The following is a 19,460-nucleotide window of genomic DNA, read 5'->3' as shown; positions in this document are numbered from 1 at the left end:
TTTGTCCTCCAGCTGTCCATTCAAAAAACTCTTTTGTCGCACCAGCGCGGCCGGGTCCTGCACCAGACACTGCACAAATTCCATGTGCGGAGATTGATCAACGACAGTTGATGGAGTTCTATCTTCCCCACAAAGTTGCTGGGGTCATTCTTATAGCCAGGTGCCATTCCACTAAGTCTGTATAATCTGGGATACGTTTGTTCCTTGGTGCTTTCCACGTAAGATCAAACCTTTGCAAGAATGTTTGTCGGACATTCACTTATTTTGTGATTAATTGGTTTAGCAAGGCCTTGCTGTAGCCCCAGTTAAAGGTTCTTTATCAGCCCTTTTGGTTTTATTATGTCTACTGGATCAACCAGCCCTCTTCCATCACCTGTGATGTATTTTTGAAGTAACTAGTCCAGTTGTTTCCCCCTAACCCCGTTTGTGATGCCACAGTGAAGCTTTAAGTTGAATGCACAAATGTTGTTTAACATTCTAAAGTCAAAACTACTGACTTTATCAATGCTAGAGAAAAATAGCAGAAAAGGATTTCTTTCTCTAAAGAATGCTTTTTGAGATTGAATGTCACTGTGTCATGATTGAGTGTAGTTTTCAGATGCATAATAGTCCTCCAAGCAATCCAGTGGATTTACACATTTTTGGTAGATTACAGAATCATATACCAAATAGTCAGTAGTACAAGGTCCCCTGGGAGGACCTATATTTTAAAGAACTGATAACAGTACCACAGACTGCTGCCCTGTCAAGCTATTCGTAAAAAAAAAATTTAAAAAACATTCACAACCACTCAGTGGAAATCCCAGAAGCACGTTAAAAGGGCACTGAGATTAAGAACGCACTACTTGCCATAATACTTGTAGAAGGCATTATTTAAATGCTGATAACATGACAGCAAAAGATGAAAGCTGGTTGCTAAGTTAAGGATATTTGACGATCAAGAGGTGAAAGAGGTTAAGCAAAGATGAAGCAGTGCTCATATGAGTTACAGATTGAAGGATATCGAGGAGGAAGGCGATAGAGATGCTCTAAGGAGGGGCAAATATATACCTGTGGCATTGACAGCTCCTGATCGAGACCCACACGGACCTTCATCATGAAAAAAATCCCAGCACAGAACATGAAGATGAACACCACCATCTTAGGATGAGAGAAGAGATTGAGAAAAATAAAGTCTGAATAGAATGAGAAAAAATATGAAAAACAATATAGAGAGACTGAAACAAACTACCCAGAAGAAAGGAAAGATATTAGAAAGGAAAGTTACAAATGCCAAACCTCTGAAGAAATAAAGAATATATTGTAAAATAACCTCCAGAGGAGAAATAGGAGTACAAATAAGAAAAAAACTGGAGAACAAAGTGAGAACTATAACCGGCAGAAGAAAGAGATAACACAGTGGACTACATCATATGAAAAAGGAGGAGAAAAGGTGCTGGGAAATTTTACGTTGAAACATCTGAAGACGATAAGATGCAATGCGAAAACGTGGTTAGGGTAGAATGAACACTGTGATGTAACATCTAAATGAAGAAATTAGGGATCTTTGTAGAAAACAAGATGTACAGAAAAAAGAAAAACATGATGAAAGACTATACACTTGACAAAACAACTGTAAAAGAAAGGAGGCATAATTGGAAACAATAACACCTGGAGAAGAAAGATAATACAAGAAACAATATTTCCAAACAAAAAGGCACAGAGAGAAATACAATCTCGAAAATGTAAAAAGGAGGGAGAATGAGACACATTTTTTCAAGGGGAAAGAGAAGACATGGTAAGAAACATAAAGAATACAGTAGACAAGTTAAGAGACAAAGTATTTAGAAGGAAGAGAAAAGATGAAACTGCAACAGAGGAGACACAGTGTGAAAAAAACATCTAAGAAAGAAAGAAAATATGATAAAAAAAAGACATTAGGATTAGAAAGAACATAGTAAGACTCCTGGAGTAGAGACACAAAGAGAAACAACATCTGAGAATCGAAAGGAGCTGTATTCGGAAACAAAGTCTGCAGACGAAATAGGAGACACATGAGAAACCATATCAAGAGAAGATAAAGGGACTGCAGTGAGAATCAAGAAATCACATTTTGTGAAAATGAGAAAAAATTTAAAAATAAAATCTGTATACGGAAAGACAAACTCAATGAGAAACCGCATCTAAGCAAGAAATAAAACAAAAGTTGCAGAAGTAACATAAGATACATTGAGAAATAAGACATGGAAAATAAATAAGAAAAGTGAAGATCAATATCTGAAGTACTGTAAGTCACGTTAAAAAACTGCATCATGGAAGACAAAAAACAGTGTCAAAGTAAATAGAGAGAGCAAGAATACCAAATCAGAAGCAACATATGGAGAAGAAATCGAAGATGGAATGAGAATCATCATCTGCACAATAAAAAGAAGGCCATCTGAATAACAATGTATCTATAAGAAGAGCAAATGACAGAATGGGAAAGAATGTATGGAAAAGAATGAGTAGATACAAGAAATAACATCAAGAAATAAAGCATAACGCAGTACATGAAACAATGTCTTGGGGAGAAAAATATAACCAAACAATAAAACAATGCACAGTGGCAAAGAATGAAAGGAAAACAAGAAGATACAGCAGGAAATATTATTTAGAGAAGAAAGATGAGTCACAAAACAGCAGTTGGGTAAGAAAGAGGAACGTTAATAACACACACAGGATTAAAAGACTGAAACCATATCAGGAGAAGAGGAGATTCAGACTTGCATCTAGAAAAAAGGAATGAGACAGTGTTACATATTTTGGGTAAATAGCAGGCTCAACGAAAAAGTGAAGAATATGCACTGAAATACAACATCTTGATAGAAAATTGGAGGCAGCAAGAAACATCCAAAGGAGTAAGAGAGAAGATCCAAAGAGAAACTAAGTCTGAAGAAAAAAAGAGAAGCCACAACGAGTTACGATGTATGGAGAAAAAAAAGACAGAGTAAGAAACAACTTCTGGCAAAAAAAGAGATATCCCTCAGAATCAACATTTTTAGAAGACAAAGAAGTCAATAAGAACCCATACCTGGTGAAGAGAGATAAGAAACAAAGAAAACTTGAACAACAAGAAAAAAGCAAGCAAAATAAGAAATATACAATTGGAGAAACAATATCAGGACAAGAAGAATCACAGCGAGGAACAGCACTGTAAGGAGGAAAAGAGAAACACCAATACAGCTAGGTAGCGTTTGTTATATCCGGCATTGGTAACTAGAAAAATTCTTGTTCTAATGACTGACAAGTATGACCCCTGTACCAACAGAGGCCAGATGTAGACAATAGACATTTTGCCTGCTCACCACTACAATTCGTGTGAAACTGTTCAGGAGCACGGGGGCATAGACGTTCTTCATGAAGGAGTACAAGAAGTTCTTCTTCTTCCTCTTTGGCTTCTTCTTCTTAGATTGTATACAGCAACAGATGTCTAACCGATTGTCCTGTGGAGATGATGGTAGGTATAGGTTACATGGTCAACCAAGTAGAATGACAGTCAAAACGGTAAGAGGAGTGACCTCACATATTGCTGGGACCAGGTTTGCCTTTTGGCTTCTATGGTTAGCGCATCACTTATAAAGAATCTCTTGAGGGTGTTCTGTGTTAGATATTGATCATAAACTGGGGTGGGATTGGATATTTCTCTTACAGTGGAGTTGGGCCTGGATACCCCTGGAGGTAATACTGGGTCGGGTTATTCCCTCTTAAGGCCAATATGTTCTTCACGGAGTGATGCTGTTGGATTTGCCCTTCTTTGAGACAGAGCTGGGATTACGTATCGCCTTGTGAGTCTATGCTAAGGTTGGATTATCCCCTAGACGTCTTGGGCTGGATATTGTCCCTTGACGCAGTGCTGAGGGTTGCTATTGTTTGCAAAGGTTTGCGTTGTTTGAAGAGGTTCCAGATTACAGTGTATCAGGGATGGGAATGGAATTGCTTCATGGCAGAGTGCTTCAGTTAGCTAATGCCCTACTAGGTTGTCTCACAGTTGAATATTACCTCTTGAGGACATCCTAAAGTTGCAAATGTCTCCTGCAATAGATGGAGCGGAGTTTGTAATTAGACTCAAGTTTACTAAATAGTGCTTTGGGTGTTTTCCCTATGCCAGAGCTGGAGTTTTTATAAAGTCCTCCCTTGAGGTACTGCTGAGCGATGGTATATCACAGTATTCCATGGATTTGACACTGTATTCCTATGGCAATGTTGTGGATTTGGTACACTCTTAATAAAAAAATTCTGTAGTATTGTAGGATATTAGTGTCCCAATGACTCAATTCTGCTCTGTTGCTCCTGTATCATGCGCACAGTACAATGCTTTATTTCCCCTGTATAGCTGTAGATTTGGAAAACCTTATTGCATTGAAATAGCCACAGAAGTGTGCGGTATTCAATTAACAATGCAACTATCCTTGCAGAAAAATGTTAGATACTTGTTGAAAATGTGTGCGAACCACACTTTAGCTCATGCTTTAGCCTTGTGCACATTGATGGCAGATTTCTCTGTCATTCGTTCTCTTTCCCTCTCACTTTTTCACTGTCTCATGCCTCGTCTCTCTGTCTCTTTCCCACCCCTCTCTTTCTCTCTCTCTCTGAACGGTTAGGCAAATTCTCACCTCCTCTCTGCGGGCATCGAGGGATACCAAGGCAACAAACATGGACATCTGCAGTATGAAGTCCAGCAGCACTGCCAGGGCTGCATTCAGGGCAAAGGTCTTCACTGCTGGCATCTGGGTCAGAGCCCCTGTGGTGAAGAATGACACTGTAAGAAGCATAAAGTAGAACCACATCTGCATGTCTTACTTTGTCTTCACAGTACAGGCTGTCCTTCCACACCCTTTTGGTTGGCTAGAGTACGTAGCAATTTTAACAGTGACCCTGCCTTTTTCCGTACTGTACCAGCACCATAGTTACACAAAACTCTGCCATTTCCAGTACGTTGAGTCGCGTTTCTGTATAAAGACCACATGCTCGATCCATGTCACTTCTGACGAGGGAATTATACCATTTGCCATCAGTAGCACTTAGGACCTGATTTAGATCTTGGCGGATGGGTTACTCCATCACAACGGTGACAGATATACCATCAGACAAAATATAAATCCAATTATATCCTATGGAATTTATATTTCGGTGGACAGGATATCCGTCACCGTTATGACGAAGTAACCCGTCTGCCAAGATCTAAATCAGGACCTTAGTCCAGTTGGCATTAATATCGCACGTTTCATTTGATTAAGCATGTCATCATGCAAAACTGAAATGAAACATCATCATAAATAGTTTAATGCACAGAAATATGATGATTTTTTCCTGCAAGTTACAAAAGTCAACTCAATGTGAGAATTGCCTTATTGAGGCTGCCCTTGAATTCTTTACAAGAAGACTCTGTATCTAAGATTGCAAGAATGAAATGTCATAATGTTAGCCACTCATTATAATAATGAATAGATACAGTATACACACCGTTTCCAACCTTCTCAAGTTCAGAAAGGATCCAGTGTAATACAGTATCAGGTAAAGCCCGATTAAGAACAAAAACAATTTGCAGTTGCTTCTAGTGCTGACGCCAATACAATCAAGTCGATTTCATCTCTTTAATTATGTCCAGATAAGAGGAATATGTAAATCCTAGAAAACAACATAAAATCAAAATCTCAAATAAGCCTATAGATGTTTTAATGACGGGTAGCCACATTGGGGTTCATAAAGTCAAAGCAATAAGAACCTCAGTGATACAAGCTTTCTTGAGAGGAGACAGAGAATAACCTCTATAACAATTATGAAACCTCACAAAGGCATTTGTCACAACATTCAAAGACTTTTTTTATTGTCATTTATTCTCTTACATATTAAGTTATTATTGAAGACTATTCTTCAGTATCTATGTGAAGAGAGAGTAGCTAGAAGCCTTTTCTCCTCGGTCTAATAGCCCTTAAAACCATCATACTTTCAAAATTTGGCTATTTGTGTATTTCCACTGGTTTACCTGTAAGTCATTTATGATAGTAAAATCTGACGGTGCTTCTAAATCTCTTTAGAAGCCCATGTCAAAATGGTCATATACGAGCAAGTCATCTGCATAAAATGCAAAAAAATGTTGATTGCCAAAAGTCAGAGGATTTACTAAAATCAACAAATACACAGCATGAAAGACCCAGTATTACCAAGCACCACTCCTGAGGCGGAAGCCGGGAGCTGTGATATCTGTGCATGACTTTTAAAAAAACATTTGTAATTATAATTTAGCAGTTAGTATTATTATTGGGCAAGTTGATACTTGTTTTTAATTTCGCTGCTTTTCGCCGCATTCACTGCACTCACTCAGCCGAGTAGGCGCTGAGTCATATATGCCCAACGAGGCTGCCGGTAAGATACAGCGGCCATCTTGGGGAGGCACGCAGGTTGGCGGACTAGGCTCTGGGACGCGCACTGAGATAGTATAAATCAAGACGGTCATGTCTCCGCGCAGCGGAAGCGAGCAGCGGACGCGCCTCCTTCGCGCCGAAGGAGCACCAAAGGAAAGCCCGTCTGCGCCCGTCCGCGTCAGGACGGGGCCAGGGGCCGGTACTTTGGGACACAATAGAGCCAGTAACCTTAAATATAGTAGGGAGGAGCTCTGGAGTTTGAGAGGAGATTTAACATCTATATGCCCCCATTCCATCTCACTGGAGGAGACACTGACCTCCTGCCCTTACTGTAATTTTGTCATCGGACCAGTAGAAACACCCCCTCTTAAAAATGGGAAAGTAAAGTCGTACTCCCTAGCGCTTCTTAATTGCCGCTCCCTCCCCAAACATGCGAGCGAAATTTGTATGCTGCTGGAAGATCGAGACCCCAACATCCTCTTTTTAACTGAAACCTGGATGAATGAGGCCTCGGACCCTGATGTAGTCCGGGCCTTGCCGCCAAGCTATGCTGTCAGTAGGCATGATCGTTTGAGTGGGCGGGGGGGAGGGGTCGCAATTATTTATAAAATCACATTTGGATGTCGAACTACCAGTAGTCCTTTATTAGAGTGTGAGAGTATGGCGTTTGCCATCTCTTTTTCCCCCACTTGCAGCTTATCGGGGATCTTGGTGTACCGGCCCCCAGGAGAACATAATAATTTCTGCAACAATCTTCAAGATACGATCACTCATATTACTAGTACTGCCCCCAATTTCTCCATCTTGGGTGAATTTAATATTCACCTCGACGAACCGGAGGCTCCCCCCCTCGCAAGATCTTATTGAAGGGCTTGGGATGCTACAGCTCAAACAAATCGTGGCTGGGCCCACTCATATAGCAGACGATCTGATTGACCACTTTTTTACCAACCTGGATAATTTCCGTTGGGAAGAGTCGCTCTTTGTCCCTTGGTCGGACCATGCTTTGCTATCTTTCACGTGGATGCCTCCTGACCAAAATTATCCGGTCAGATTAACCAGGAAGTTGAGTTGGATTTGGTCTAGACTCTCTCTTGATGACTGGGTAGCTAACCTGAATAAGTCCCTCCCATCCTTCTGTGATAATCCCGTAATGGCCAATGCATCCTTTAATAGATGGTTAGAGGCCTCTTTAGATATTACTCTGCCTAAAACAGATGTCTGCCATCGCATTGGCTCCAATAAAAAGCCTTGGTACTCCTTTGAATTAAAACTGCTCAAACAAAGCTGTAAGTAGTCTGAAAGAAAATGGAGGAAAAAAAATTTCTGAGGACAAGAAGAACAAATACAGATTGGCAGTACGGACTTATAAAAATAAAATAAAAATTGCACAATCTTCTTACTATCAAGACATGATTGCCTCCGCTGGCAACTCCCCTAGGGAAATGTAATTTTTTTTTAATCACTGGTCATCCCCCCCAGTCCCCCTAATGAATCATTGGACCCCCAGAAACGTTGTGATGAGTTGGCTAATTTTTTTGCATCTAAGGTGGCTAATATCTATTCAGCATTTCATCCTCTTGATCCCATTCTTCCCACAACAGCCCCCGCATTGCCTGCTGTGTTGGAGTTTTTCCCTCTGCTTGACTTAGTCACTGTAGAAAGACTCCTTGGGAATCTTAAATAAGGCTCACCCTCAGATGTTGCGCCTCCATCTGTCCTTAACCTCTACCGCGCTAGCGGGTTTTCCCGCTGTGCGCTGAAATTTGAAAATCGCGCGGTTTGTGACAAAGCCAGCTCGTCATCCGCGTAGCGCAGTTAACGCCCATGACGAGCTGGCTTCGTCATCAACGCTGAAGGGGTTAAGCTGGCCTCTGCGACTGTTTCCCCAGTCATCAGGGATGTTATCAACTCTTCCCTGGCTGCTGGGCTGGTTCCGCCACTCTGGAAGCAGGCTAGAGTCAAGGCACTTCTAAAAAAAAAACCAGCCTAGACCCTGAAGACTGGGCAAACTATCGCCCCATCTCCTTGTTACCTGGGTTGGGTAAAATTGCTGTGAAACATGTTAATTCCGCATTATCATCGTTCGTTGAGAATAACGAAGCCCTGCATCCCACCCAGACGGGTTTCAGAAGCAGGCAGGGCACAGAGACTGCCTTGGTTGCCGTGGTCGAGGAAGCTAGGAAAATTGTCGATGCGGGAGGCTGTGCTGCGGTGGTACTGTTGGACCTCAGCGCAGCCTTCGACATGGTTAATCACCTGCTCATGATCCAGCGCTTGAGGGAGGTAGGCGTCACAGGGACTGCCCTTAAATGGTTGCAGTCCTTTCTTGTTGACAGAATTTCCGCAGTGTTTGAAGATGAAGCAACCTCTAAACAGCTCCCCCTGCAGTATGGCGTTCCTCAGGGATCCTCATTGAGCCATACCATGTTTAATATCTACATGAGGCCTTTGGCGGATGTGGTCCTTCCCTGGGGAGTTCAGTTGGTCACCTACGCCGATGATACGCAGCTGGTTGTCTCCCTATCACGGGTGGATTCAGCCGAAACAGGGGAAAATAATCTGTCCCCCTGTCTTAGTAAGGTTCTTGCATGGATGAACTCCTCTTTCCTCAAGCTCAATGGTTCAAAAACCGAAATTATGATGTTAGGGTACAAGGCCCCTATTAATTTAGACCCTTGGTGGCCTGAGTGCCTCGGCCCCCCTCCCTCTCCGAAAAACCAAATTAAGAGCCTGTGCGTATGGCTAGACCCTAGTCTGGGTTTTCGAGTGCAAGCTCGTAAGGTCGCGGCTATATGTTATGGTCTGCTTAGACTCTTAAGGAAGGTCCTGGCCCTTCTTACTCCCGAGGCCAGGCGCCTCCTAGTCCAGACACTTATTTTATCCCGTTTGGACTATGCGAATGCGGTTTATCTGGGTGCACCTCAGGGTACCATTAAAATCTTACAGACTGTTCAGAACTGTGCGGCCCGACTGCTTATGGATGTCCCGAGACGTAGCTCTGCTAAGGCAGCACTGCGATTACTACATTGGCTGCCAGGGTCTGGTTCAAGGCCATGTGTATGGTCCATAAGTCAACTACTGGCCCTCCTGCGCCCTATGTTTCATCGCCATCAGAGCTTGCGATCTTTCAGATCTAATCAGAAAAACCTGCTGATAGTCCCTAGGGTAAAACGGACACGCATGGGTGGCGGACGATTTTCTTTTCATGCAGCGAAATTTTGGAATCAGCTACCTGACTCGATCCGACTGGAATCTAACCATCTTACCTTCAGGAAACGGTTGAAGACCTTTCTGTTCCGTTGAGCGGTGAATACTTGTTTTGGTCTGAAAGCGCTGGGATGCCTCCAGGTAGCCATGCGCTATACAAGCATGTATTCATTCATTCATTCATGAAAGAGGTTAATTTGCCTTATAAGCTCGCTAGCCAGCAGGGTCAAAGCCATTGACTTATGCAGTGTAGGGCAGCTGTGTGGTCCTCCTAATCTTAGACAATTGAATTATTTCTGCTTCTAAATCAATCAAAATACTTTATTCGGTTGCCATGACCATCAAAGTTTGCAACAGAAATCGCAAGATAAAATATTAAAACATGAACATTTTTTTTGTTTCAAAACCGTATTTATTGAGAGTTCAAGCAAGTATCAATACAGTTCTCCACAATCAGGAGGATGCTGTCAACAGTATGCAGGTAATGGCATGACAGTGAACCCAGATTTTAGGAAACAAACCCCATCCCACCCATCCCCAAAAATACCCCCCAACACCCTTCCCCAACTACCCACCCCTTATACCACCCTAGCCCAGTGCACGTGTTCACAGAGTAGCAACATTAGATGGAAAGCAATGTAGGTGTCGGCCAACAACCTAAGGTACAGGGTCCACATCAGAAGGCAGCACATCATCAATGTCAATCAGGGGGTCAAGAGTAAGCCCCCTGTATTCCGCCCACCGTTTCCAGATTTTGGAGTGCTTTCGGGGACACCCCCTGGCTTCAAAGACAGGCAGTTCCAGCCCCATGAGAAAGTCCAATCCCGCCTTCCAGGCGCCGAGTGGGGGGGCACGTTCACTTTTCCATGCCTGAGCCAGATCTCGCTTGGCCACCACTAGCCCCAATAGCAAAAGATGTTGTTTGTAGATGTTGCCCCCAACGTTCTCCAGGACATGGAGGAGGCCCAGTCTAGGGGTACGGGGAAGGTCCCACCCCAACACCTCCGATAGGCAGTCCCAGACCCCAGTCCAGAATCCGGTCAATCTCCCACAAGACCACACTGTGTGGAAGAGCATCCCCCTTTCAGTTCCACACCTCAGGCACTCCGGAGCGGCTATAAGGCCCGCCCGCCACAATCGTTCCCTAGTATAGTATGCCCTGTGAAGGTATTTGAATTGAATAAATCTAAGACGGACGGCTATAGCAGCCCCACGGGGGGATTCAAGGGCCTCAAGCCAGTCATCCTCATCCAAGGGGCCAACATCCTTCTCCCAGGAGGCCTTCAATGTTAAGAGGGAAGGGGAGCAGTGCATAACCAGGGAGCGGTATATCTGAGAGACCTTCTTGTCGCCCAGGTCCCCCATAAAGAGTTTCGCTTCAATGGGACTAAAGTCAGGGAGTTGATCTAACCCCACCAGGCTAGGGCAGAGGGCATGGCGGTACTGGAGGTACCGGAAGAATTGGGACTTAGGCATATTGAATTCAGAGCTAAGGTCCTGAAAGGACTTAAGTGTAGTTCCAGTGAGGACATGACCAAGGGACGAAATCCCGATCGCGTCCCAGCCGCCAAACCCGGACAGGGACGCCAGCGCCGGAAGCAAACCATTATGCCATAACGGAGTCTCAGCGGTCAGTCTGCCCCACCATCCCATACGGCGCAAAGCTTGCCGCCAGATCGCGAAGACTACTTGGGTGACCCTCTGCAGCGTCCTCCTCCGTCTGGCCGAGTACAGTAAGGTATGGAGCGTGGCACCCCCCATCAGAGAGTGCTCCAATGCATAAGCCGGATCGCTACGGTCTCCATACCACCACTCGTTGAGCACCAGGAGGTGGGAGGCCTGGTAATAGGACAGAAGGTCTGCGGACGCCAAGCCGCCGCAGTATGTAGAGAGAAAGCATGTACGCAGTGCCACCCTGGAGGCACCCCCGGCCCACAAAAACCGGCCCAGCACTGAATTGACACGTCGGAACCACTGCGGGTTTATTCAATATGGATGATTCTGCAGTTGATAGAGAAGCCGTGGCAGGGCTACCATCTTGAATATGGCCGATCTGCCATAGATATTGAGGGGCATGCGCGTCCAAGTCTTGACATCCATCTGAACTCTATCCCACACTGGCTGCACGTTCCGATCCCACGCCACCGTAGCCGAGGCCGAGAGGAAGACGCCCAAATATTTCAAGCCATCGACTGCCACCTGAAGGGTCGCGGCCCACGGGCATGTCACCGATTCACCCCCCAACACCCACAGGGTGGACTTGCGTGGATTAAGAAAAAGCCCCGACGCTTCACCAAAGTCCTGCATCATATCTAGTATGCGAGGGCCCGTGCGATGCAAATCAGTCATAAAGAAGAGGACATCGTCCGCATACAAGGCTATGCTATCCGAGTGGTCCGCCCCCCATACAAAGCCCCGATAAAGTGCATCCCGGCGCACTCAAGCGGCCAGGGGCTCCATGGCCAGCGCAAAAAGGTACGGGGAGAGGGGACACCCCTGACGAGTGCCCCTGGCAATGGGGAACCGCTCGGAAATCGCCCCAGAAACACGCACCGAGGCAGTTATGTCCGTATAAAGCAATTTCACATAGGAGATGAACACCGGCCCCAGGTTGAGAAGCGGCAGAAGGGCAAAGAGATAGGTCCAGTTAACCGAATCAAACGCACTATCGATGTCAGCAAGCAACAGCGCTGCCCGATCCCCGGTCGCCCCCACTGCGTCTATCGCGGCCTGCGTGCGCCAAATGTTGTGTCTCGTCGCCCGGTGCGGCATAAAGCCCGCCTGGTCCGGGTGGACAAGGTCCGTGATATGTGGAAGTAGGCGGTTCGCCAGCGCTTTGGCCAGGAGCTTGGCTTCAAAATTGATGAGGGATATCGGACGATAGGACTCGTGACGATCGGGGGGTCTGCCCGGCTTTTGGAAGTCACAATTTCGGCTTGACGCCAGTCCGGGGGCAGGCTGCCACGCTCCCGCGCCAGTTCCAACGCCCGCCTGTAATGTGGCCCAAGTTGCAAGTGGAATTTCCTATAGAATTCGCTGGGAAACCCGCTCGGTCCCGGTGCCTTACCCACATTAACTTGACCCAGCGCGTCACCTAGTTCCTCAGCCGTCAGAGGGAGATCTAAGGCATCTCGCACCTCATCCGAGACTGCATGAGGAGGGACATCCGCGAGGAACCCCTCAATGCCTTCGGGGGAAAGGCTCTCCCGAGAGGCGTACTGTTGCGCGTAATAGCGCGCAAAGCTCGCAGCGAGAATCGCAGGGTCTGTTATCAACGCTCCTGCTTCGTCTGTAAGCCCCGGCAAGGTGATCGGCTGCAGAGTCTGCTGACAAAGCCTGTGAAGCATGGTGCAGGACTTGTCTCCCCACTGGTACACCCTACTACGTGTAGGTAGCCACGCCTGGCGGGCCTCATCCAGCAAGATCGAGGAATAAGACTGCTGTGCTTGTAGAAGCAGCCACAGTGTCCTGTCATCACCCACTCCCCTGTATCGCGTCTCCAGCACCTCCACCCGCTCCGTCGCTGTAACAATATTTTCCTGCCGAGTCCGGCGAGCAGAAGCGCACCAGGCGATGTCAATACTCCTCAAGGCTGGCTTCATAGCCTCCCAAACCGTCCACGCGTCCACCCCCTCCGTGAGGTTGTCCTGCCAATAGTGGGCAATCGCACTGCGCATATGTTGGGAGTAGGCCGGTCGCTGTAGATGCCACGAGGACATCCGCCACCGGAACGGTTGGCGTGCCTTACATAGGTCAATCTGAACTGCCACAGGGGAGTGATCGGACAGCCCGTGAGGCCGGATCGCCGCCCCCTTCACCCTGTCAAGGAAGGCCCCCGGCACGAACACACACTCCAAGCGTGAGAGGGAGCCGTGCACTGCAGAAACATACGTGTACTCCCGCTTCCCGGCATGCAGATGCCTCCACACGTCCACCCATCCCAGTCCATCAATCACGGCATTCAACCGTGTAGGCGAGGCCACAGCCGCGACCCCTTGCCCCCTCTGCCTGTCCAAATTCATGTCCACCACATCATTCCAGTCACCTCCAATCACCGCCAGGGAATGGGGAAGCTCAGTCCACAAGGCAAACAGTTTCTCCGCTAGGGACCACTGCAGCGGGGGAGGGGCATACACACTACCAAATACCACTGGCTCCACGCCAATCCTCCCCTGTACAAATACAAACCGACCCTGAGGATCGAGCCAGTGACGCTCATGAGTATAAGACAACCGCCTTTGGACAAGAATGGCCACCCCCCTCGAGCCCCTTGTAAACCCGGCATGAAACACTTGGTGGAAGCCAAACCGTTGCAGACTCAATGCTTTAGTACCCAACATGTGTGTTTCCTGAAGGAGGAGCACATCCGCCAAATCCCTTTTTGCCCAGCGAAGCACAGCCCCCCGTTTGATCTTGTCCAGGAGCCCCCGGACATTCCAGCTCAGAATCCGCATAGAGGTACTAGGAAGTACCGGTCGTGGGGCATCAGCCATTTTCACGATGGGCAAGTCTCTGCGACCCCCAGAACCCGACCCAGGTCCCCAACACCCCAGTTGCAAATATCATAAGAATCACGTGCACCCCACATAGAACAGCCCCGACCCCCACCACCCCCCTCGACCAGCCCCAACCCCCAAACAACCAAACACCCAGTTCCCCCCCCACCCCTATACCTCAGTGAACAGTGAAGTATCTGTCGCGGCATGCGGTGCTTCAGGCCCAGAACATAGCGCCTAAAGCCAGCCATACCAATGGATCCCAACTAGTCCCCCCACTAACCAACAGGGCGCACCCCTAGAACCACCCCCCAACCCCAAAATGAGGAGGCAGCCCACAAATGGTGCCCCGAACCCCCATCCCACAAGCATCAGGTCTATAAGCAAGGCACCATACATATATACCAGCCCTCGAGGGCCCCATACACTTGCCAAAACATAAGTCTATACTGCACCAGTCAATGTCCACTCCACCATCCAAGTTCTGGCTGCCGCAATGTACAGCCACAGATCAAAGGCAATCAGTAGACGTCCATATGTACGATGATCAGGATTCCTTGCCAGATTGGTCCGTGTCGGGCTGTGTGTCCCCCAAAAGGGGGTCTCGGGACAAGGACCTCCGTCGCGAGCGGGACTTGCGATGACGTTTTCCTTTACCGGGCGGGTCGCTCCGGTCTTGAGACGAGCTGTGCGAGGGCCCGGAATGCAACCTCGGCTGGACGTTTGGTCGGAGCCTGACCGCCTCGTCGGTCCACCTGAAGACGGCCTCCGGCGAGTCGAAAAAGTGAGTCTTGGAATTGAAGATCACCCGGAGGCGGGCCGGGTAGAGCAGCGAATACAGGATTTTTAGGCCACGCAGCTTGGCGTTCGCCGCCAGGAATGAGTGTCGCTGCTGCTGGACCAGCTTGGTATAGTCCGGGAAGATCATAATCTTATGATTGTCGTACAGCAAGGTGTCTTTGAGCCGCGCTTCCCGGAGTATGACGTCCCTGTCGTGGAAGTTCAGGATTTTGGCGATGATCGGGCGAGGCCGCTCCCCAGCCGGTGGTTTCTGCGCCAGGGCTCTGTGTGCGCGCTCTACTACAAAGCAGCGCGACAGGGTGTTCGGGGGGAGCCAGCCCTCCAACCATCGTGTCAGGAATGCATCCATGGGCCCTTTCTCACAATCCTCCGGAAAGCCGACAAAACGCAGATTATTCCGTCGCGCCCGCCCCTTTGCATCTTCCACGCGAAGCGCCAGGCCCTTCTGAATCCTCTCCATGTCCGCAACTTTCTTCTTAAGGGCGCCAACATCTCCTTCCACTTCTGTGACCCTGGTCTCTGTTTCGGTGATGCGGGCGACCGCATTGCGGAGATCTTGACGCAGCAGCATCACATCGGCACCGACCGCGCCAATCTTTGCATCCAACATGTCGCGGGACTGCGTAATAGCCGCCATCAACGCCGCGTTGTCCGGCCCGGCACTCTGGCCTCCTCCGGCTGTCCCGGCACCTCCTCCAGGGCCAGTGAACTTATCGATGGGCCCTTGCTTGGTGGCGGTCGTGCCACCCCCGCCTCTAGTCATGGTTCCGGCAGAGGCAGTAAGGCGACACACGCCCGTACAGGGGTTCGCACAGCTAGAATGTCCACCACTCGGGCCCAGGCCGGGGTGTCCGGATCGCACCAGGCCGCGTGGCACCCACCTGCCACCAGCACGCCAAGTTACAAGCAGGCCCCCGGGCTGCGCCAAGGCGCAGGTGTTGCCAATCTCGGGCCCAGAGTCAAGGCCGCCGATGCGGCCCAGCCAGTCCGCCTACTCCAGCCGGCGGGACGCCGTCGACTCCGCAGGCACCTCGCCACCGGCAGACAAGTAGATACTGGGCGACCTCCGGATCCGTGCTGTCGTCTCGCAAGGTCGCTACTCCGCAGGATGTATCAGCGGCAGGGTGCACCGTCACCTCTCTTCCGGCGACTCAGCTTCAGCCACACGGGCTCAGCCGCCTGCAGTCTGCCTGGTGCCCAGAGCCGGCCGGCAGGCGGGACAAAAATTGAGGTCCCGGCTCACCACGCGGCGAGTAGGCCCGGCGGGCACCGCCACCAAATGCCGCTCCAAACGCAGTCCGGGGCCCCAGCGACCACACCAACGGGCACCCCCGGTCTCCAGCAGCCACCTCCAAAACATGAACATTTTGAAGGAAAATTTTGGCATTTGGTATGGGTATTGGTAGGAAATCCTGAAGTGGTTTTGCCTAGTCGGTTAACTTTGGTCATTAATTTTGGTGGAATATCCGTCCGCAGATTTAACTCTGCCACTGAGGTTGGGAGATTTTGAACACCCCCTGTGGCGGAGAAATTATTTCTACCATCAGAAAATACAAATTTCCAACGACCCAACTAAAAATCAGCATGAATATATATAAGAAATTAACACCTTTCCTTTGAAGTAGTAGCAATAAGATAATAGGTGCTTCTCTGAAAGCTTGAATTGGCTCCAGTGATTCTGAACAACAAAGAAATTCCTTCTAGTAGTGCTAGATTTTTCTGGCACCCCAAGGGCGCCAATGACTTGGACAGACACCAAAACTGACATATGTCTCAAAAAAGAATTTTCTTCCACTGAGTTTTAGGCATGACGCTTGCTTTCAGCAGTGGGTGGCCCGTGTAAACTGTATCTCTATCAAACTTTAGGGGAAACTGTATGGACAGGAAGGGTTGTTTACTCCAGCCTAAAATCAGATGGTTTTCAAAACAACTCCTAAAGGCAGTGGATGCCGGCTTTGACTCAAACGAAAGAGTAGGCCATGCCCTGGGCTGGACTGGCCGTAGCGGGCATTTGGTGTTTCCCTGGGAGGCTGGAAGGGTGCAAGACAGTTTTGTAGTGGTGGGGGCCGTTTTTTTACAGAGGGTCGGTTTTGCAGAGGTGCTGCTATATTGGCTTCCAGTAACAAAAGCAGCAGGGGGCTGGTCCATCAAAATTTCCAGGGCTCCTTTGAGTTCCCAGTCCGGCCCTGGCCATGCCCACAAACTCTGGCCTTTAGTGGGGAACTGCCATACTGCAAGGCTCGTTCCATGACCCCAAACACGCTTTAAAGCGCATGCATGGGGATAAATGGCAGTTTCATTTCTGATAAACATCCCACATTTTGCAGGCCGCTGCTTTATTTTGGCCTGCTCAGCGATGTTTTTGAGAAATTTCCCTGGCACGTGTAGAGTTTTCCCCCATGTATAGTTGGCATTGGTGATGTGTACTTCTTAGGACTGACATGCTTGCATGGGGATCCTTGCAAAGAAAGATTCACTTTCAGTCATGACATAAACAGAGTGGCTTTCAAAGGTTAAGAAGCAGGATTCCCTGTGCTGAATGGTCTTCCTGCTAAAGTTGCTAGCCCCAAAGCCATCTGAGGCTCTGCCATAGGAAACATAAACAGTACTTTTTAGGTCTCGCATAGGCAGCGCATGTTCTGCCTCTACGAGTCATCAAGTAATCTATATATGTTAGCAAGCAGTCGGTAGTTTCTCCTGCCCCTTGCCATTTGCTGAATGTTGACACAGCTCCTATTAGCTTGCTTTTTACTGGCTGTTCATGTCAAATTGACTTCCGTGAAGTCTGAAAGCAGCGGCCACTAACTACAGTTTTAGTCCGCCAGATCGCACTTCTTTTTTTTGTTGGGCATCTCTGCCTGACGTAAACATGGCAGCAGCGCATGCACGTTCTACACCATATTCAGTGCTGTTTGAACCTGGGCCCAGCTAGTGTCTGTCACGGAGGCTGCTTTGCCTGCACCTAATTGACCCCACGGATCACCTTTGCGGCTTGGTGCGCGTGTTGGCGCACAGCTGTTGTCTGCCGATCACCGCTCTGACACAAGTTCCAGGAGGAGGACCGCGTCACTGGAGAAGCCGTGCCGTTGCTGGGTAACCAAGGACGCCTCAGCGAGGAAGCGCGGCAGCGCTGCACCCCGCCCAGCAGGACGTCAACAACCGGCAGAGGAGCTGCGCTCAAAGTTAGGAAGGCTTCCCCAACCGCTCCAAGAGGCACCTTCGAGGGAGAAATCCCGTCTGCAGATCCCCCCGGGGGGGCGCAGTACCAGAATAGCTCCCCAGGTAAAAATCTTCTACCCGCATTGCCGCTTCGCATTTCCATAGTGGTTTGGAAGTTAGCACAGCTTGCAGCTTTCACGTTGTGAGTAGAGAGTTTTCATTGCTGAGGCGCAGTGCCCGTGTGCAGTGTGTCTGTGTCCTGCTGTGAGCAGTCATATGATTCCCTTATAAGATGTAGACACAGTGCAGTGCCCCAGCGCAGTGTCTGGGTCTCAGTCCATGATGACGCGTGTTGGACAGGCCACATGGAAGGGCCGCTCCCCCCCTGCACGACCGGGCCCGAGCCCGGCTCCTCAAGTGTTACACACCACCACTCCACGTTTTCCGTCCCCTCTGGGACCCCTGCCTCTGAACATCTCAACCTCGTGGGCCCGATCCTATACCGGCCCTCGCGCCCGACCTGGGCGCCATCTTGGACACTGCACCACGAGGCCGCGTGGCCTCCGATCGACCCTAACCCTGGGCCTGGCCAGGCCCCCGACATCCCGGCACCACCATCCACCCAGGAGGTGAGCGGACTACTTGGCAGGTCAATGGGAGAAAGAGGTGTCGATGGCTCTCCCCCGCCAGGTGCCGATCGCCCCCAGCCTCCTCGGGCGCTGGCTCCACCCCCCTGCTGGGTGTCTGGACTCCCTCATCCCGGACCTCCCGACCTCCAAGTGCGAGGGTCCGGACATCAAAGGGCGCCAGACCTATAACTGGGGTAGCTCCAGAGCAGGAAGGCAGTTGTATCCTGGAGTCGAGAGACGCAGAGAAGAACTCATCCTTGACGGACTACTGGCGCTGCCGTAGCTCTGCCCTGCGAACTATCGTCCTGCCTGCTGGCGCTGCCGCAACCTTCCTAAACCTTCATCGTCGTCGGGACCTGCTGGCGTGGCCGCGGACCGTTTGTAACTACCACCTTCATCGGGACCTGCTGGCTCCGCCGCGGACCGTCGCTACCTTCAACCATCTCGGGACCTGCTGGCTCCGCCGCGGCCCGATCATCTAGAACGCCGAGCTCGAGGATTGAGAGCTATTTCATCTATTCAATTGGTAACAAGACTGTCCCGCTACCCTTTTCCCAATCCAGAGACTAGAATCGAGGGGACCCCTGAGTCCAGACCTCCTTGTATCATTTTATCGTACTTGAAGAATTGCTTATAAAGTATCGTTGAACCTTATTCGTGTGTGGTGTCCGTCTGTGGGGGGGGAAGTTACTTGTCTGTACGATCGCTGGAGACGGCTCTCCCCGGAGACCTCTCCCCTTATCCTCGGCCGACCCTCTCGGTCCGTCTAACATTGGTGGCCA

General features: G+C 49.1%; 1 protein-coding gene across 2 annotated transcripts in view; it reads right to left on the bottom strand.

The window, feature by feature from the left end:
- The window catches only part of NPC1L1 (NPC1 like intracellular cholesterol transporter 1), a 166,738-nt gene that overhangs the window by 39,808 nt on the left and 107,470 nt on the right, over positions 1–19,460 (bottom strand). For both annotated transcript variants that reach the window (XR_015300916.1, XM_086943433.1), the window contains exons 8-10: positions 4,632–4,759; positions 3,324–3,461; positions 1,051–1,140 (exon numbers count right to left, since the gene is read on the bottom strand). Coding sequence is in view for 1 of the 2 variants with exons in the window: in XM_086943433.1 (XP_086799559.1) it covers positions 1,051–1,140; positions 3,324–3,461; positions 4,632–4,759 (356 nt within the window). In the remaining variant the exon portion in view is untranslated. The remainder of the gene's footprint in view (positions 1–1,050; positions 1,141–3,323; positions 3,462–4,631; positions 4,760–19,460) is intronic.

This window comes from Lissotriton vulgaris, chromosome 11 (genome assembly GCF_964263255.1).
Source record: "Lissotriton vulgaris chromosome 11, aLisVul1.2, whole genome shotgun sequence".
Lineage (NCBI taxonomy): Eukaryota > Metazoa > Chordata > Amphibia > Caudata > Salamandridae > Lissotriton > Lissotriton vulgaris.
This window is presented reverse-complemented; position numbering and strand designations above follow the sequence as displayed.